A 22,161-nucleotide genomic window follows, 5' to 3' on the forward strand; every position below is an offset into this window, starting at 1 on the left:
GAATACTTATGCAACGTACTTAGTTCAGTTTTTTTTTTTTTTATATATATAAATTTACAAAATTGTGACAGTTCTGTTTTTGCTTTGCCGTTATAGTGTATGGAGTGTAGATTGATGTGGGAAAAAAAAGAATTTAAAGCAGTTTAGCATAAGGCTGCAACATAACAAAACGTGGAAAAAAATGACAAAGGCTCTGTATTAAGTTGTTAACTGATTAATTATATATATTTTAATTATATATATTTGTTACACATTTATAATTGAAAATAATTGAAAATAATTTATATATATTATATACATATATATATTAGTGCTGTCAAACGATTAATCGCATCCAAAATAAAAGTTTTGTTTACATAATATGAGTGTACTGTGTATATTTATTATGTCTGCCACTCGTACAGCTGCCACATGGTGTCGTCCCGTATGGAGCGCCGCTTCTCTGCAGTCGTGGGCTGCAGCGCCCGGTCGTACATCGATCCCGCCACGCTGCAGATGCTGTCCGGCCGCAGCATGTTACGTGGGAGCGTCCGGTAGCCCTCGGGATAGCGTGGGACGATCTGCGCACGGTGGCTCGGCATGTTCCGCGGCAACGTTTGGTAGGACGTAATGCTAGAAGACAAAGAAATTGGAGTCACCAGCTGCACTTGAAAAATGAAAGGGTTCAATTTTAATTTAATTAAAAGATAAATTGATGTTTTATAGGTTTGAGTTAAGACACAATATAAAATTAAGACACAATACAGAATGTCTTTTCTAACATTTCATAGCCCTATTATTGTAAAAAATTTCAGAAACCAATTTTTTTTAATGAACTTAATTCAGACATGCTTTTTAAAATAAGTATTAAGAAAAAAAAACATTAAAACTTAATGCAGAAAAACCAGAAGACCAGAAGAATTAAACTATTAAAAACTGGAATCAAGATAAATTCAAATGGCAAAAAAAAACAGAATTTGAAAAAAAAAAGAAAAATTTGGGGTCGGCAAAATTTTGTAATATTTTTGAAACAAACATAAAAGTCTGCATTCATTTGATCCAAAATACAGTAAAAAAAAAAATGTTTAAACAACTATAACATTTCAGTGAATTTGACTTTAGTCAATCAAATAGTAATTTATATATTTATTAATTTGTTACCAAAAAAACTTAAAGGGTTTAATTTTCATTTGATTAAAAAATTTGTTTTTATCTTTTAATCAAAAGATAAAACCAGTAATCTTTTAATCAAATGAAAATTAAACTAAAGTAAAAACAGTAATATTGTAAAAAACAAATAAAATTTCAAATGACTGTTTTCTATTTGAAAATGAATTAAATATACACTATGCTGTGAATAACATTTTCGTCAATTTGATTTTAGTGAATCACATTCATTTATATATTTATTCATTTATGCTCATTTAGACATTAAATTAAATATAGATTCATTCTACATGAATTTAAATATTATTTATGCTCATTGGCAACATTTGGTAGGATGTTATGCTTGAAGACAAAGAAATTGGTGTCACAGAAAGGTCAACGATATACAAACAACTCCACTTGAAGAAGAGAGTTTTATAATACAATCATGCTCGTAAGGCCCGGCTTTGACTTTGTGATGATTTCCTGTTGTGCTGCAGGCAATAATTAAGCACTGACTCATTAGTATACGATAAAAGCGTCATGCTTATACTCGCCTCTAAAAATGCCTCTAATTTTTCATCACTCGTCATCTGCCGATCGCTCAGAAATAATTGCACATGCATCAGCAACAGGAAACGCAGGGAAAAGATGCACGTGTGCCAGGACACTTTCTGAAGACCGTACTGAGAGTTACTCTTTACCAGGAGCTGGTGAGATCGGCTTGGCACTTTTATAGGCACCATTAAAAGGTTTGGCATGTGCACCCTTGTACTGACAGAGCAGAAATCAATAAAGAGCTCCGACTGCCAAGATGCACAACTACAAAAGTCATGTCTCAATTTGCTGAACACGAGGAGCTCCAAACGATGTTGGCTGGATGCAGAAAACCAGCTCAATTATCTACCACGGTGTAGGGTATTGGCAACATTAACCTAATTTAATCTAATTTTACATTTTACAGCAGTTAGTTTCGCTCAGTTTATTTAATTGAACACACGACAGTCTAGGAGTATTGATATATAATCGCTTTCATTATAATCAAAGAAACAAAGAAAATACAACATTGAAAACTACTTTTTTTAAAATGTACACAATTAAAATATTTAAAGCTTTATGATAAATATTATATTTAAAAATATTAATCAAAACACGCATGAAACTAAATATTTATTAAAATAAATGCAACACTGAAAAACCATTTTTACAAACTTTAAACAAATGAGAAATATTTAGAATACTATTGTACTACAAATATTATAATACTAGTATTAGTATTTTAAAATATTAATTGAAACATGCATTAAGATTTAATAAACTTAAATGCATTAAAACTAAATTTCGTTAAACAACAAACTTTGAACAATTTGCATTAAACAAAAGATTTATTATATTAAATACAACATTAAATTCTCATTTTTTTCATCAATAAACATTTTAAAACATTGTTAATATTGTGCAAAGATAAATTTGTCAAATTTGTTTAATCAGTGTATAATAATTAAAATTATTTAATCATCCTTTCACATTTGTTATCATTGTTGAAATCCAAAGACCCAGTCAAACAATCTTTTTAAAGTAATTTCGCTGACCAAATTAACAGTGACACTGCACATCTGCTCAAAGTTCTCTCATCTAAAATAAAATAACTTTGATTACAAATGTGATTGAATTTTTATTTGTATTTGCTGCTTTTAATGGCGTCCTGAATTTTGAGCATTGTTTTGGTAAAACTAAACAGCTTAAAATTCAGTTTGCTGCCTAAGAAAATAAATACAGATTGTGGCATGCAACCACGCAGTCTGCTGAGAGTCTGGAAAAAGTTTTTGATTGGTCAGGACGTGCATATGCAAGAAATACTGTCAAAAACTAGCCTGACGGCGGTTTATGCGAGAGTTGCGATATGTGCATGAGTTGCACAAATATTGATGATAGTTTCTGAAGAGCATGTAGGCACAGCAGAGACACGCTTCACCGATGCCTTTTGATAATCAGCATGAATCAGCATCTTAAATAACACGAACACATGGCGCCGTTCTCTCTCCTCGCTCGCCTTCCTGTTCCTCTTCCTGCACTGACAGCAACTCTGATCCACTTTGAGACACATTTTCGTGGTGCTCGAGCAGAAAGCTCCGTGACTTATTCATCAGAGGAGAGGAGGACGAGACAAGCAAAGCAAACACACGTCCTCCTACTCTGCCACTGCACGGTTAAACGGAGGATAGCACCTGACAGCATACGCTGCTCCCACACAACCGGTCCGGGCCAGCGGAGGCATTGAGACCGGGCAGAGGTAAAAATATCTGTTGGGTCATGATAAAGAGCTCATGCAGGAACACTGCCTGCAGACGCTGGAGTTTGTTGTGGAGCGGATGTGTCAGGGGACTGAGAGTGGGAGAGAAAACACAGCACTCTGCTGCTCTCTGGCACTACTGTCAGAGGCCTGATGCTTCAGAAACTCAGACAGACAGAATGATGCATGGATACAGCATCTAGTTTGTTTTCTGACAGACAGACGGGAGTGTACAAAAATACAACTATATATGCACTCAAAAAGTAAAGTAGTTTGTAAAGTGCATTTTGTGTAGTTCGTAATGCGTTTAGTTTGAGAAGCATATATGACTACATTATAAACTTACGGTGGCCGAGAAGTGCGAAGCAAATCACAATTCTGAAAACAAAATAACAAATTACAAACAAACTACATAATCCACACTTTACAAAACTACAAAATAATTTTACAAACTAAACGTTACAAACTACATAATACAGTTACCGTCTTCCGCCATTTTGGAGAGTACAACGACGCATGTGCACGCTTTCCACAGAACGTAATCAGCGTTGTTTAAGTTCAGGAGAAAGCGCACGCATGCGTCATGGTACTCTCCAAAATGGCAGATGATGTTAACTCGGGGAGGAGAATTGTTGAATAAATTATGCAATTTTTGTTTTCTTTGAGAGAGCTCTCGGATTTAGTAAAAAATATCTTAATTTGTGTTCCCGAAGATGACCGAAGGTCTTACGGGTTTGGAACGACATGAGGGTGAGTAATTAATGACAGAATTTTCATTTTTGGGTGAACGAACCCTTTAAAGTTTATGACCTGTAAAGTTTTCGGTTTGGCAAGTTTGTATTGTGTAGTTTGTAATATTTAGTTATATATATAGGTATATAAACACAACAAACATAATATACACTTAAAGTACAAGATAATAAGATTACAATCTAAACATTATCAGCTACACAATATACAAGCTAAAAACTACATATAAAAGTCAAAAATATTACAAACTACAAACTTTAAAAACTACAAAATCCTGCTCTTACAAACTAAACACAAACTATGTTGTAGTTTGTAATGTGTGTAGATGGTAAAGCATATATTATGCAGTTGATATTTTGTGCATAGTGTAGTTTGTGTTTTGTAATGTACACTTTTCAAACTACAAAATAAGTGTACAAGGTAAACATTACAAGCTACTCAATATACATGCTAAAAACTACAAATAAAAGTCAAAAGCATAAACTACAAAATAAAATCTTTACAAACTTTACAAACTAAATACCTACTTTTACAAACTAATGTGTAATGTGTTTCGCTTGTAAAGTGAGCATTTTGTAGTTTGTAAAATGTATATTGTGTAGTTTGCAGTTTGTACTGTAATTAATAATCAAAGTAGTTTGTAAAAAAGGAATTGTATAATGTGCAATGTGTTTAGATTTTAAAGCATGTATTGTGAGTCTGACAATATGTATAGTTTGTAAAGTGAAAATTTTGTAAAATATAGTTTTGTGTAGTTTACAATGTGTGTAGCATTTAAAACGTATAGTTTGTAATGTGTTTGGTTTGTAAAGCATGTAAAGTGCGTACTGTGTAAATTGTAATACAAGTAATTTGTAAAGCAGGCATTATGTAGTTTGCACAGCATGTAGTGTAAAACATATTATGTAGTTTGTAGTATCTTTGGTTTGCAATGTGTTTGGTTTGTAAAGTGCATGCTGTATAGTTTGTCAAGCAGGGATTGTAAAGTTTATATTGTGCAGCTGATGTGCAAAGTGAGCATTTTGTAAAATATATATTGTGTAATTTTTAATGTGTAGCGTTTAAATTGTACAATTTGCAATGTGTTTGGTTTGTCAAGTTCGTAGTTCATAATGTACAATTTTTTATATTTATTGTGTAGTCTACAAAGTCACATGTAGTTTGTAATGCAAGTAGTTTTAATGTTTAAAACGTTATATAGTTTGTAAAGTTTGTAAAGTGTGTACTGTGTACTTTGTAATAAAAGTAGTTTGTAAAGTTTCCTGTAGTTTGTACTGTGTAGTGTAAAATGTGTATTGTGTAGCATGTAGTACGTTTGGTTTGTAAAGTTTCTAGCTCATAATGTAAAGTTTGTAATATTTATTGCTTAGTCTACAAAGTCGCATGTAGTTTGTAATGCAAGTAGTTTTAATGTTTAAAACGTTATATAGTTTGCAAAGTGTGTACTGTGTACTTTGTGATAAAAGTAGTTTGTAAAGTTTCCTGTAGTTTGTACTGTGTAGTGTAAAATGTGTATTGTGTAGCGTGAAGTACGTTTGGTTTGTAAAGTTTCTAGCTCATAATGTAACTTTGTAATATTTATTGCTTAGTCTACAAAGTCACATGTAGTTTGTAATGCAAGTAGTTTTAATGTTTAAAACGTTACATATAGTTTGTTAAGTTTTTAAAGTATGTACTGTGTACTTTGTAATGCAAGTAGTTTTTAACTGAGTTCCATATTCTAATTAGTAAAGAATGTAGATATTGTGTAGATTGTACTGTGCGTACTGTAAAATGTGTATTGCACAGCATGTAGTACGTTTGGTTTGTAAAGCTTGTAGTTTATAATGTAAAGTTTGTCATATTTATTGTGTAGTCTATAAAGTCACATATAAGCTAGTCTCTCATGGGATCATCACAACCACACTAAAAAGAAGGCTAAAAAGAATTAGAGCATTAATTAAACTTTACACACGCAAAAAATCAATAAAGCAATAAAATAAGCAATATTAGCTTGAAATGAACCCCTAAAGGGTTATAAAATGCATTTCCTCACCTCCTGGTGTCGTCGTCCGGGGCCCGTGTGCGGTGCGTACGGACCCACTGCTCCAGCTGCTGCATGGAGTTGGTTCTGCTCAGGGTTCGCTCTGGTTCTGCCGGCTGTGGCGGCACCGTCGTCCACTGGGGCATCGTATTGCTCATGTCTCCAGGGCTTCTGTCTCCTCCTCGTTCCCCAGAACCGTTGACCTGGGCCGGCTTGTACTGCCCGGATCCCGCTGCGCACTGGAGCTGTCTGGAGGACGAGACAGCCGCAGCGATGGCTGCCGCTTGAGCCGGCTGGAGTTTGATGCTGTTGATCTTGGTGAGCGGCCGCTCCACAGCGCCCTCGTTATGGAAGCCGTATTTCTCGCCCTCCCGCGGCGGCGGGACGGGTTTCTCCGGGTCTTTCTGCTGCATGTGTTTGTCTCCATGAGGGTACCTTTTCTCTTTTTGCAGGATCTTCTCGCTGTCTTTCGGGGGAGCGTATTTTTCGCCTTCCCTCTGAAGCGTGAACTTGTCTCCGTCTTTGTGTAGCGTGTATTTCTGGCCATCCTTCTGCAGCAGGTACTTCTCTCCATCTTTGTGGACGGCGTATTTGTCTCCGTCTTTCTGCAGGACGTATTTCTCCACGTCCTTCTGCAGCATGTATCTGTCTCCGTCCTTCTGCAGAGCGAGTCTCTGAGCGTCTGAGTGCAGAGTGTATCGCTCTCCATCTTTCTGCACGCTTACCCTGCCGTCTTTCTCTTTTTGCTTGTCCACGGCTTTCTGCTTCTTCTCCTCCTGGCGGAGCGTCTCACGGTTTCTCTCGTTGTTTTGGATCTCAGGTCGGGTCAGGACTCGGTGATTCAGCATGTTGTTCATCTCCTGAGGGCTGCGTGAGTCAACCTTCACCTTCTCAAGCCTGCAGAAAGAGAAAGAACGAAAAGCTAGTGAGTGAGAGAAGCAAGCGAGCATTTCAGATTAAAAACAAGATTCAACTGCTCTAAATGTATAAGATTTATAAAGAGCTTTACTACATAAACTACGTGATACAGAGCACCACTGAAACACTAAATAAATGCAATCTCTTTCTGACCAAACATTTGTCTCTCTTTTAATAAGTCATTTTGTTTCTATGAAAAGTGAGCTGCAGTTCCATTTCAATCACAGCTGTGATCCTGTTGCCGAAAAAAAGAAAAGCAAGTGTTTAAGTCTGAGAGAACTCTTCAGTATCTGTGATTGTGCTAAAAGCTGTAATGAAACAAACAAGACACACAGAGTTTCAAAAACATCTTCTGCACTTATAAAGCTGTGAAAATCTCTGCTCGTCATACTCTCTCGGGATAGAATCGGCTCTAGTCTTGAAACTCAAAAAGGTATGACAAAAGCACCGTTATGAAGAGTGCCAAGAGTAAAGAGGAAACGCTGAAGTGACTGAAGTGGTTTCTACTGAGGTAGCTTAAAGACAAGTTAACAACAATATAAATAATTCTTAACCTGGAAAATGAAAGTAAAATATATTTTTATATAAAAAAAGCATTTATTAAAGGGGTCATATGATGCGATTTCAAGTTTTCCTTTCTCTTTGGAGTGTTACAAGTTCTTGGTGCATAAAGAAGATCTGTAAAGTTGCAAAGACTAAAGTCTCAAATCCAAAGAGATATTCTTTATAAAAGTTAAGAGTCAGCCACGCCTACCTAAAACGCCTCGTTCTAACACGCCCCCACATATCGTCACTATGTGGAAATATTAGCATAATGCCACCCAAAATGTGCACGCAAAGAAAGAAGGCATGGTTTCAGGAACAGCAGTAGTGTTAATGCAGCCATGTCAGGGAGACGCTGTGTATTTCACAGTGCGAAAGCAAAAGCACTTTATTTGGCCTTCCGAAAGTAGATGCATTTAGGAGTCTTTAAGATAATTTACAACAGAACAGCAATGCATTTTATGGACGACCGTTTCGTGAACCTAGGAGAGGAGGTAATTCTGACTTTGCTATGACAATCTGGCGCTTCTGAATCAGCTACTGTTTTGTTATTAGCTAGTATTTGAAAAATAATGTGTTTTTTGAACATTAAAGCATGTCAACATATTCTGTTACACCAAATACACCAAATAATGATCTTTAAAATAGCATCATATGACCCCTTTAACAATTTACATCATCTTCTTTGTTATTATTGATTTTAAGCTATTTATATTACTAATTACATATTTTGTTTTGCTTTTAAGAAACTGCTTCTTAAACTGGGGTAAAAATATACATTTAAAAAATATTAACATTTTGACATAATAACTGATCATAAAAAACTTTTTTCTTTTCTTTTTCTTTTCAATTTTTTTTCAATTTATTATTTCTTTTACATTTTTCAGTTATTTAACTTATTATTTAATTACTTAGACTTATTTTGTTTTGCTTCTAAAACAAAAACAAAAATTCTTAACCCAGAAAAACAAATTGAGTAAAATATCTTTTATATAAAAAAAGGATTAACTACTCAAATTTTCACTGATCACAAACAACTACTTTAGGTTTTTTTTCTTTGTTATTTTTGCTTAAAAAAATTTATTAATTAATTTGCATTAAAAAATTATAAGTATTTTGACAGTATTACTTATTTATATCATTAATTACTTTTTTTTTTTGTTGTTGCTTTTTTGCACTAACTCCTAACCTGGGAAAACAAACACTGAAATTAACGGCTATAAATGTCATTGAAGTGGTACAAGGGATTTGAATGTTTTCCTTTTGATTGGTTCAGAGTGAACCGGAGCATGTTTTCTTACCTTCTGATTGGCTCAGAGTGGACCAATGCTGCATCTGTCATAACCTTCATCCAGGACTCCATATCTTTGGCTGTGTCAGTGCTGAAATAGTACGTCCGCATGTTTGGATGCGTTGCCTAGTTGTGAAAAACCAACACGGCAACCTGAGGGAAAAAAAGAGTGGACAGTGAATACCAATAAATACCTGCTTTGGGTGTCCTAGCTGGTGTCAGTGGCACAAAATGCAATAATGCTTGAGTAGTCTTTCTGAAGTGAGCAGAAATTCGTCAGGAGGATTTGAGTTGACAGACCCCCATCGTTCAGAGCTCCTCAGGAGTTTGTCTGACTGCTCGACTCTAGACAGTTTTTGTCTGGATATTACAACTCATCTTTCACAACAGTTTATATAAGCTTCAAAGAGCGAACACTCGGCGCTTTAGAATAGTTAGCAAGAACTCTGTTATAAACCCTAGTGAGATGTTTCAGTCTACATAGGCAGCATACAAAATAAATTTCTATGAGATACACTCTTAATGGGTGCCATCAGAATGAGAGTCCAAGCAGCTGATAAAAGCATCACAATAATCCACAAGTAATCCACACCACTCCAGTCCATCAGTTATTACTAATTACATATTTTGTTTTGCTTTTAAGAAACTGCTTCTTAAACTGGGGTAAAAATATACATTTAAAAAATATTAACATTTTGACATAATAACTGATCATAAAAAACTTTTTTCTTTTCTTTTTCTTTTCAATTTTTTTTCAATTTATTATTTCTTTTACATTTTTCAGTTATTTAACTTATTATTTAATTACTTAGACTTATTTTGTTTTGCTTCTAAAACAAAAACAAAAATTCTTAACCCAGAAAAACAAATTGAGTAAAATATCTTTTATATAAAAAAAGGATTAACTACTCAAATTTTCACTGATCACAAACAACTACTTTAGGTTTTTTTTCTTTGTTATTTTTGCTTAAAAAAATTTATTAATTAATTTGCATTAAAAAATTATAAGTATTTTGACAGTATTACTTATTTATATCATTAATTACTTTTTTTTTTTTTTGTTGCTTTTTTGCACTAACTCCTAACCTGGGAAAACAAACACTGAAATTAACGGCTATAAATGTCATTGAAGTGGTACAAGGGATTTGAATGTTTTCCTTTTGATTGGTTCAGAGTGAACCGGAGCATGTTTTCTTACCTTCTGATTGGCTCAGAGTGGACCAATGCTGCATCTGTCATAACCTTCATCCAGGACTCCATATCTTTGGCTGTGTCAGTGCTGAAATAGTACGTCCGCATGTTTGGATGCGTTGCCTAGTTGTGAAAAACCAACACGGCAACCTGAGGGAAAAAAAGAGTGGACAGTGAATACCAATAAATACCTGCTTTGGGTGTCCTAGCTGGTGTCAGTGGCACAAAATGCAATAATGCTTGAGTAGTCTTTCTGAAGTGAGCAGAAATTCGTCAGGAGGATTTGAGTTGACAGACCCCCATCGTTCAGAGCTCCTCAGGAGTTTGTCTGACTGCTCGACTCTAGACAGCTTTTGTCTGGATATTACAACTCATCTTTCACAACAGTTTATATAAGCTTCAAAGAGCGAACACTCGGCGCTTTAGAATAGTTAGCAAGAACTCTGTTATAAACCCTAGTGAGATGTTTCAGTCTACATAGGCAGCATACAAAATAAATTTCTATGAGATACACTCTTAATGGGTGCCATCAGAATGAGAGTCCAAGCAGCTGATAAAAGCATCACAATAATCCACAAGTAATCCACACCACTCCAGTCCATCAGTTAGCATTGTGAAACCAAAAGCTGTGTGTTTGTAAGAAACAAATCCATCATTAAGATGTTTTAGCTTTAAACCATAATTTCTGGTCAAAATATGAGTCCTTATTATGGATTATGGACTCGTATTTTAGCCAAAAGCAATGGTTTGAAGTTAAGAATGTCTTTATAATTATGGATTTGTTTCTTACAAACATGCAGCTTCTGTCTTCCCAAGACGTTAATTGCTGGTGTGGATTACTTGTGGATTATTGTGATGTTTTTATCAGCTGTTTGGACTCTCATTCTGACGGCACCCATTCACTGCAGAGGATCCATTGTTGAGCAAGTGATGGAATGCTACATTTCTCCAAATCTGATGAAGAAACACTAATCTACATCTTGGATGGCTTGAGGGTGAGTGAATTTTCAGCAAATGTAAATTTTTGGGTGAACTATTCCTTTAAGGTCTAGATAATGAAAGGATGAAGATGTTCCTGGTTAATGTGGTGAAGTATGTTAATGTGGCATTGTGCAAAATCAGGACTCACCATATTAGCGAAGCTCCATCTAGTAAACATGTTGATGCTCAAGTTCATGAATCCTCATGGAGGACAAGCCACACCATTGTGAAACAGAGAATAAGATCGAGAAAAAGTAATGAGTCGACATGAAAATACCTGCACTAATAGGTAAATGACTCCACTGAGAATCACAGAACAAGACACAAAAATGCAGCGTCAGCTGAAAAGTGCCATCCAGCAAAAACCTGTGTCAGGAAACTGGTCTAACTCAAGTTAATAATTGTTTTACTAGAGCCAAACTCTCGCCCTTGAGCAGGATGGCACGATTTTATTTTCAAGACTTGATTAAATTCACAAATGAACACACCGATCCGACCCCAGAGAGAGACTAAATCGGTCTAAACTTTAATTCTCATGTTAATACTAAAAAGTTTTGCTGGCCTGAAGTCAGCGTAATATTTATAATGCTTTTAATGGAAATAGTCAGGATCCTAAAAGTGACCAGGTTTGTTTCTATAAGCTATTAGATAAGTAAAAATTTGGTAATACAATTCAACTTGGTATCAGAAACAAACAATGAACACAATTTTATTAATCTAGGTTTAGGTTAATTTATAAATACATGTTCAAAAGTTCGTGGTCAGTAAGTTTTTGTTTTTAAAAGAAATTAATGCTTTTATTCTGCAAGGATGCATTAAATTGATCATAAGTAACAGTAAAGACATTTAAAATGTTCCAAAAGATTTCTATTGCAAATAAATGCTTTTCTTTTGGATTATCTATTCATCAAAGAATCCTGAAAAACCAAATGTATCATGGATTCCAGAAAAATTTGAAGCAGCACAATTATTTTCAACATTGATAATAATCAGAAATGTTTCTCGAGCAGCAAATCAGCATATTAGACTGATTTGTGAAGGATCATGTGACACTGAAGACTGGATTAATGATGCTGAAAATTCAGCTTTTAATCCAAGCAATAAACGAAATTCTCAGATATATCTAAATAGAAAACTGTTTTTGCTGTATTTTTGATCAAATAAATGCAGCATTGATGAGCGTAAGAGACTTATTTTTTTTAAATAAAATAAAATCTTACCAACCTGAAACATTTAAAAAGGAGTGTATAAATTGTTCATTGTTAGTTCATGTTTGAATATTAAAAATGTACAATATGTAGAATTAACCTCAAATTTCATAATGACATTAAATTTAAATTACTTTTTCAAATGGTGGGCAATAAAATAGCAGGGGCTTGCTTCACATGATAGAAAAAGCATGTGATGATGGTTTAAAAAATGTAATTTATAACAATAAAGCTAAAAGTAAACATCTATCGACTGTAACTCTGTTTAAATGAAGTGTTTCAACTTTTATTCACCAGTCTATTCACCTGCCCTCTTCCAAACCACATTTATATGTAAAATATGGCCACGTTTGAGAGATTCTGAATGCGTCTCTGACCTTGAAGGCGTATTTCCTGCTTATGTGGTCGTCCACAGACAGCATGGAGATGCGGAAGCTGGGCAGGAGGATACTTCCCAAGATTCCCTCTTCCTTCTCATCTGAAGACACAAAGAGAGAGACGTTGAGAACATTAGCATATATTAGCCGACTGCCAGGGAACCTGTTAAACTTGCAGCTGATGACTGAGTGTTTATTTCGGCAGGGGTTCAGGTAAACAGACAGTCCGGCGGGGCTGATGGGAAAACTGCAGGGTTGTGTGCACCCGAGCGTGTCAATGAGGTTGTGACTGCTCTCAACTGTGAACTCTATCGCTTTGATTGCAGACTGCGACAATCTGTCAAGAGTCAATTCAGAGTGACAGCTGTGTTAACCGTTACTATTACCGTAATAATGCCAAAAACAGCCATTATGCCATTCATTATTTTCAACATTCACAAAAAACTCAATTTTATTTGCAAAACCCGCCTTTTAATCATTCGTCAGATCGCTTGGAGGAATAACAGCACGTCTCAAGACAAATGATGCACAATTATGAGTGATAATGCTTTTAACCGGTCAATAAACAGAAGGTCAATACTGAGCAACCTGACACCAATTAATATCTGTTTTTTCTCTGCCAACAAAAATAGTTCCAAATGAAGTCAAAACAAAACTAACTGTAGAACACTAATGGCGTTCCTGATCCAGTGTTTCAATGAATGACTCAGTGTGTCTACATCAATCTGCTGAATACATGATTCGATGAATCACTTAAAGACCTGAATGAACTGAATCAGTTGAGTGAATAATTCAACAATTTACTGGTGATAAATATATTCCTGAACGTTCCTGAATGAATCAGTGTTTTTGAAATAAATAAAATCACTTGTTTAATTCCTGAATGAATGGAATTTGTTGAATGAAAGATTCAATCATTTGCAGAGGATAAATATATATTTGTTCATGTATAAGTCAGTGTTTTGAAAGGAATCGATTGAATGAATGAATTTCTCACTCATGAAGACAGTCACTTGTTTCGTTCCTGAATTAATCAAATGGGTCGATTGAAAGAATCAATCAATTTCTACTAACAAATCACTCGTTTCATTCCTAAATGAATCAAATTGGTTGAGTGAAAGATTTAATCATTTTCTCATGAAGACAGTCACTTGTTTTATTTTTTAGTGAATAAAATCAGTCGATTGAAATATTCAATCATTTTCTCATAAGGACAGTCACTTGTTTTGTTCCTGAATGAATCGAATTGGTTGAGTGAAAGATTCAATCATTTACAGGTGACAAATATATTTTGCTCTTGAATAAGTCAGTGTTTTGGAAGGAATAGATTGAGTCAATGAACTTCTCACTCATAAAGACAGTCACTTGTATCATACCTGAATGAATTGAAATGATTGAATGAAAGATTCAATCATTTTCTCATAAAGAAACAGTCACTTGTTTTGTCCCTGAATGAATCAAATTGGTTGCATGAAAGATTTAGTGATTGACTGAATAAAATATTTTTTAGTCCTGAATGAATCAGTGTTTTTGAAGGAACCGACTGAGTGAATAAATGACCCACTCATAAAGACAGGTCAATTGTCATAACCTACTGGCATAACGTAAACTGAAGAAAGAGTTACTGAAAAATCTGTATATCTATAACATGTCCTTTAGGGTTGTGACGGTGAGGAAATTTTCCCACCGGTTAATCGACGTGTGACAACACCGATAATACCGGTATCACCGTGGAGGCGGGGGCGTTTCCTCTTTTCCTCGCTTTCCTTCGCTTTTAAATAGCTTGCAAAAGCGGTGTGCGCTTTTTACTTTCACTTTCAAAAAGCGGCAATTTGGTGTAAAGCAATTGTTTGTTTTTAGTTCGTTTGAATTTTCCCTCTTTTCCTCACTTTCCTTCGCTTTTAAATAGCTTAAAAGCACCGTGCGCATTTTACTTTCACTTCCGAATTAGCGGCAATTCGGCATCAATTGCTTGAATGCAACAACAAAATACAACGTCAAAAATTCACTTTAGCCTACATATAAAACATAGAACTTTTATTAACAAAACGAATAAAAATACACCATGCTGGGAGCCGATGACGTCACGGAAGCTGAGAGGGTGCACGGAGGACTAGCTCCCGCATCATTCGACATTTTTTCGACTTTTAACGAGACAAAAAGTTAATTTCACATCTGTTTGGAGGTATATTTGGGAACAACAACATGTCTAGCAAGGACGGGGGTACTTTTCCGATTGAAAAAGGTCCAAAATCCCAACGAAATCTTCGGAGCAGGCCTGCCGACGCTGATTCACAGGATGGCAGCACATGCGAATGTGGCTACTCACTTAAGCTTACACGCGAAGTCACGGAGTGCATCAGCAAAGTTTTGGACGAGAAACTGTCAACATTCACGAATGTTTTGGATGCTATCTCGCAGCGCGTTGAAGACAACACTAAACGTATTACCGACGCAGAGCGCCGAGTGTCTGACATGGAAGACACCACGACCTCGACGGAAAACAAGCTGAGAAAAACAGAAAAGTTAATGCTGATGCTATCTGAAAAGGTGGACGACTTGGAGAACAGGTCAAGGCGAGACAATATTCGAATCTTAGGGCTCAAAGAGGGGTTTGAAGGCTCTCAGCCCTCTGCATTTTTCGCTACATGGCTACCAAAGGTGCTTGAGCTGGACACCGCGAAAGGCCACTTTAAAATCGACCGAGCGCACAGAAGCCTCGGCCCACAGAGGGGTGACAGACCGAGACCAGTGCTCATCAAACTTCAAAACTTTGCCGACAAGCAACGCATAATGTCTGCTATAAAGGCCAAGCGCTACCTGGAGGTGGATGGTCAGAAAGTCTTCATTCAGCAGGACTTCTCTGCTGCTGTCAAGGAGAAACGTAGGAGTTTCAACAAATCTTGCGAGGTGCTGATCCAGCGTGACATTCGTTTCACCATGCGATTCCCGGCCGTGCTTTGCGTCACATACGAGGGACAGAAACATTCATTCCATTGCCCGCGAGAAGCCCAGGCATTCTTGAATGGTTTGCCCTGACTTTCTGACGATGGATCATCCCACTGCACGGTATTGAACTGAGTTTGCTCTCGTCATTATCGTGTTGTCGTTCTTTTAAACTTTTCAACATTGATAATAATCAGAAATGTTTCTCGAGCAGCAAATCAGCATATTAGACTGATTTGTGAAGGATCATGTGACACTGAAGACTGGATTAATGATGCTGAAAATTCAGCTTTTAATCCAAGCAATAAACGAAATTCTCAGATATATCTAAATAGAAAACTGTTTTTGCTGTATTTTTGATCAAATAAATGCAGCATTGATGAGCGTAAGAGACTTATTTTTTTTAAATAAAATAAAATCTTACCAACCTGAAACATTTAAAAAGGAGTGTATAAATTGTTCATTGTTAGTTCATGTTTGAATATTAAAAATGTACAATATGTAGAATTAACCTCAAATTTCATAATGACATTAAATTTAAATTACTTTTTCAAATGGTGGGCAATAAAATAGCAGGGGCTTGCTTCACATGATAGAAAAAGCATGTGATGATGGTTTAAAAAATGTAATTTATAACAATAAAGCTAAAAGTAAACATCTATCGACTGTAACTCTGTTTAAATGAAGTGTTTCAACTTTTATTCACCAGTCTATTCACCTGCCCTCTTCCAAACCACATTTATATGTAAAATATGGCCACGTTTGAGAGATTCTGAATGCGTCTCTGACCTTGAAGGCGTATTTCCTGCTTATGTGGTCGTCCACAGACAGCATGGAGATGCGGAAGCTGGGCAGGAGGATACTTCCCAAGATTCCCTCTTCCTTCTCATCTGAAGACACAAAGAGAGAGACGTTGAGAACATTAGCATATATTAGCCGACTGCCAGGGAACCTGTTAAACTTGCAGCTGATGACTGAGTGTTTATTTCGGCAGGGGTTCAGGTAAACAGACAGTCCGGCGGGGCTGATGGGAAAACTGCAGGGTTGTGTGCACCCGAGCGTGTCAATGAGGTTGTGACTGCTCTCAACTGTGAACTCTATCGCTTTGATTGCAGACTGCGACAATCTGTCAAGAGTCAATTCAGAGTGACAGCTGTGTTAACCGTTACTATTACCGTAATAATGCCAAAAACAGCCATTATGCCATTCATTATTTTCAACATTCACAAAAAACTCAATTTTATTTGCAAAACCCGCCTTTTAATCATTCGTCAGATCGCTTGGAGGAATAACAGCACGTCTCAAGACAAATGATGCACAATTATGAGTGATAATGCTTTTAACCGGTCAATAAACAGAAGGTCAATACTGAGCAACCTGACACCAATTAATATCTGTTTTTTCTCTGCCAACAAAAATAGTTCCAAATGAAGTCAAAACAAAACTAACTGTAGAACACTAATGGCGTTCCTGATCCAGTGTTTCAATGAATGACTCAGTGTGTCTACATCAATCTGCTGAATACATGATTCGATGAATCACTTAAAGACCTGAATGAACTGAATCAGTTGAGTGAATAATTCAACAATTTACTGGTGATAAATATATTCCTGAACGTTCCTGAATGAATCAGTGTTTTTGAAATAAATAAAATCACTTGTTTAATTCCTGAATGAATGGAATTTGTTGAATGAAAGATTCAATCATTTGCAGAGGATAAATATATATTTGTTCATGTATAAGTCAGTGTTTTGAAAGGAATCGATTGAATGAATGAATTTCTCACTCATGAAGACAGTCACTTGTTTCGTTCCTGAATTAATCAAATGGGTCGATTGAAAGAATCAATCAATTTCTACTAACAAATCACTCGTTTCATTCCTAAATGAATCAAATTGGTTGAGTGAAAGATTTAATCATTTTCTCATGAAGACAGTCACTTGTTTTATTTTTTAGTGAATAAAATCAGTCGATTGAAATATTCAATCATTTTCTCATAAGGACAGTCACTTGTTTTGTTCCTGAATGAATCGAATTGGTTGAGTGAAAGATTCAATCATTTACAGGTGACAAATATATTTTGCTCTTGAATAAGTCAGTGTTTTGGAAGGAATAGATTGAGTCAATGAACTTCTCACTCATAAAGACAGTCACTTGTATCATACCTGAATGAATTGAAATGATTGAATGAAAGATTCAATCATTTTCTCATAAAGAAACAGTCACTTGTTTTGTCCCTGAATGAATCAAATTGGTTGCATGAAAGATTTAGTGATTGACTGAATAAAATATTTTTTAGTCCTGAATGAATCAGTGTTTTTGAAGGAACCGACTGAGTGAATAAATGACCCACTCATAAAGACAGGTCAATTGTCATAACCTACTGGCATAACGTAAACTGAAGAAAGAGTTACTGAAAAATCTGTATATCTATAACATGTCCTTTAGGGTTGTGACGGTGAGGAAATTTTCCCACCGGTTAATCGACGTGTGACAACACCGATAATACCGGTATCACCGTGGAGGCGGGGGCGTTTCCTCTTTTCCTCGCTTTCCTTCGCTTTTAAATAGCTTGCAAAAGCGGTGTGCGCTTTTTACTTTCACTTTCAAAAAGCGGCAATTTGGTGTAAAGCAATTGTTTGTTTTTAGTTCGTTTGAATTTTCCCTCTTTTCCTCACTTTCCTTCGCTTTTAAATAGCTTAAAAGCACCGTGCGCATTTTACTTTCACTTCCGAATTAGCGGCAATTCGGCATCAATTGCTTGAATGCAACAACAAAAAAAAACGTCAAAAATTCACTTTAGCCTACATATAAAACATAGAACTTTTATTAACAAAACAAATAAAAATACACCATGCTATAGGGCAAGCTATGCCTAATATAAAATAACAAATAACTTACATAAAGTTTAAATAGGTAGCCTATACAAAACTGGAAATAAGTAAACATGTATAATATATAACCAAATAAATAAGAAACGTAGAACGTTTATTAACAAAACGAATGTCAAATAAAATAAATAAATGACACAAAGTTTAAATAAAGTAAAAATCAGCAAACAATGTGGAACCAATTAAATAAGAAACGAATGTTTAAAAAAACTTCCAAAATCACCTTAGATAAAAGGCAAAAGTCAACAGGCTTTTCAAAATCCAAAATATTGCCAAACAGGCGCTTTTGCATCTAGTTCCGAAACTAAATCATCCGCGATCGTCTCGTCAGTCAGCTCGACTCACTCTCCTCACTGGAGAAACGAAATCTGATCTGTAATTCTCACAGTAGGGGAGTAGCAATCTTAATTCATAAGAAGTTAAATTTTAAGTTTGAGGATATGATAAAAGATACAGGAGGACGTTACATTCTTATTGTTGGCCAGCTTTTTGGTGAAAGGGTCCTTATTGGAAGTGTGTATGCTCCAAATTCTGTAAAAATCAGCAAACACTGTGGAATTAATTAAATAAGAAACAAATGTTTAAAAAACCTTCCAAAATCACCTTAGATAAACGGCAAAAGTCAACAGGCTTTTCAAAATCCTACTGCCAAACGGGCTTTTGCAATTCGTTTCGAAACTAAATCATCTGCGATCGTCTTGTCTGTCTCACCTCACTCTTCTTGTCAGTCAGCTCGACTCACTCTCCTCACTGGATAAATGAAATCTGATCTGTGATGCGACTGACGTTCGGCACTCCTCATTGAGCAGCCGCATTCAGTTTTTATTTGTAGTGTCTGTTCATTTACTGAACTAAATTATTTTATTACTATAAAAAAAAAAATCAAAACAACGGTGGGGGTCGGTGCCGTGGTGGGCAAGTGACGTAACCGGTGTTGCGGCTTAACACCGGCATCACCATCAGCACCGTCTATCGCGGCAAGCCTAATGTCCATGCATGTTTATTTACAGTTGTATAATTAGTGTTAAGTAGATGTTTGAATTCCTAACCCGAAATATGGGCAATATACATTCTTGTGATGCAAACTCAGCAGACTAACATGCTTGCTATTCCTCTGCAATAGAGACCAATGAAGACAATGATATTTCAGCACTATGATATGCAATTGTCTTTTAAAAGTTACATGGAGCAAGTTTTTGCATTTTGGAAACATCCCACACAGTGAGTTCTGGAGCACCGTGTGCGGCGGCGTTCAGAAGTGAAGAAACCTACCGGTGGCTCACAGCAGACGCCGCGCTGAATCACTGACAGCAAACAAACACAGAGAGATGATCAGCTCTCTCGTCAAGATCAGACTCAGCGTGCTGGCTTTAGGGAAACCACATACTGATACCGCCAAAAAAATCTAAGCTCAGAGAAAGTTCAGCGGCGGATACAAAACTCTAACAATTCTGCACAAAATCTCAGCCAACAGTCATTAGGACTGGAGCGGTAAACAACTGTTCTGGATATTTTCCATTAATGATTCCTTTAGTACTTTAGAGGAAAAAATATTTATTATTAATATACTGCCAAAGTATATAATTATACTGCCAAATGATGTAAGATGTTCTATAATAAAAATGCCAAACAATTCTTGCAAAAAGAGTGTTTACACACTTTAATTTATTTCTGTGATGAAAAGCTGAATTTTCAGCATCAATACTCCAGTCTTCAGTGTCACATGATCCTTCAGAAATCAGTCTAATATGCTGATTTGCTGCTCAAGAAACATTTCTGATTATTATCATTGTTGAAAACAGTTGTGCTGCTTAATATTTTTCTGGAAACCGTGATACATTATTTTTTATTTTTGTCAGGATTCTATGATGAATAGAAAGTTCAAAGGAACAGCATTAATTTTAATTAAAAAATATTTTGTAACATTAAAATGTTACAGACCCCAAACTGTTGAACAGTAGTGTATTCTCCAAAATTAGAATCTTTTTTTTTTTTTTTTAAATGTATTGGTTTTTAGTTCCCAAACCTAGCTGACATTCAAAATCTCTTATTATTCACCACCTAATTTTTATTTTTATATAAAAGCAAAACTTTATTTTAATTGGCCAAATTTCATAACGCGTACAGCGTGCACTGGTCAGTCATGCTACATAAGATGAGTGATTTATTATTATTTCATGTTGATTTTAACACATATCCAAATATTTTATACTACAGTCATTGAAAATAAGAGTTCATAAAAATCCATGAGTGATTAGATATCACATGCCTTACGTATGATCTTACCGTGACCAAAACCAATGAACTAGTGCATGATGAGTGTATGCAGTAGCAGCAGACACAGACAGGGGGCGTCAGTGATATGCATTCCTCTGCTCTCAGTGGTATCGTTCGGTCAGGGCCGTTCAGAGCTTCAACTGTCCTTCATCACTGACATCCACATGCAACATTTAATCTGAGCCGTCGATACGGACTCACAGAGAGATGGAGGATATGAACAGACAGTCTGAGCACGCCTGCTGCGTGGCTAGAATACTGCTCTGTCTTCTCTGTCAGCCAATAAACAGCCTCGGTCCTCATGGGTCCGCCTGTGAAAGAAGGATCTGATTGCACTGCCGGACTGCTTAATTGCACAATTTATGGAGATCTAAGAGAGCATCCTCAAGAGACTTCAGCATGCAGCACAACCCGTCCAACGTGACACCTTTGGGCTCAAACTGGACTTTGTCCATGCATCTCCTTCATTGTGTACACTGTAAGAGCTTATATTAAATAGTTGATTCTGAATGGTCAACCACAATATTTAAGAGTCAAATATTTCTGAATAGTGGTAACTATTGAGAAATTCAACTGAAACTATCTAAAATTGATTAAAAAAAAAGAAAAAAGTTTTGTTATACTGAGTGAAATTATACTGAAATACAGCAAAAAACAAATATATAAAAATAAATAAATGAATATTAGATGAAAAACAAATGAAAATGAGAAGCGTACTAAAATCCCTCAAATTGAAATAAAAATTGTTTTTGAAAAAACTTAATTGAAATAAAAATGAAATAAATATTTAAACATGAAAAAAATGTCAATATTCGATGAAAAACTTAAACTTAAAAAAAATATCAAAAATTAGAAATGCAACTAACTAAATTAAAAAAGCTGAAGTATTAAAATGACTAAAATTTTAATGAAATGTTGCCTATTGTATAATATACACATACACACTAGGAGTGTAAAAAAAAAAAAGATTAAAAAAAAAGAAAAAAGTTTTGTTATACTGAGTGAAATTATACTGAAATACAGCAAAAAACAAATATATAAAAATAAATAAATGAATATTAGATGAAAAACAAATGAAAATGAGAAGCGTACTAAAATCCCTCAAATTGAAATAAAAATTGTTTTTGAAAAAACTTAATTGAAATAAAAACGAAATAAATATTTAAACATGAAAAAAATGTCAATATTCGATGAAAAACTTAAACTTAAAAAAAATATCAAAAATTAGAAATGCAACTAACTAAATTAAAAAAGCTGAAGTATTAAAATGACTAAAATTTTAATGAAATGTTGCCTATTGTATAATATACACATACACACTAGGAGTGTAAAAAAAAAAAAATAAAA

The 22,161-nt window shown here is 35.3% G+C and overlaps 1 protein-coding gene across 1 annotated transcript in view; it reads right to left on the minus strand.

Moving 5' to 3' along the window:
• Nucleotides 1–22,161, minus strand: part of LOC107707963 (pleckstrin homology domain-containing family A member 5-like) — a 179,696-nt gene that overhangs the window by 26,624 nt on the left and 130,911 nt on the right. The window contains exons 8-11 of the mRNA XM_016512084.1: nucleotides 16,436–16,536; nucleotides 10,142–10,257; nucleotides 6,204–7,088; nucleotides 394–612 (exon numbers count right to left, since the gene is read on the minus strand). Of these exons, the coding sequence (XP_016367570.1) occupies nucleotides 394–612; nucleotides 6,204–7,088; nucleotides 10,142–10,257; nucleotides 16,436–16,536 (1,321 nt within the window). The remainder of the gene's footprint in view (nucleotides 1–393; nucleotides 613–6,203; nucleotides 7,089–10,141; nucleotides 10,258–16,435; nucleotides 16,537–22,161) is intronic.

The sequence above is a fragment of the Sinocyclocheilus rhinocerous genome, unplaced genomic scaffold (genome assembly GCF_001515625.1).
Source record: "Sinocyclocheilus rhinocerous isolate Xijiao unplaced genomic scaffold, SAMN03320098_v1.1 scaffold475, whole genome shotgun sequence".
In the NCBI taxonomy this organism is placed as follows: Eukaryota; Metazoa; Chordata; class Actinopteri; order Cypriniformes; family Cyprinidae; genus Sinocyclocheilus; species Sinocyclocheilus rhinocerous.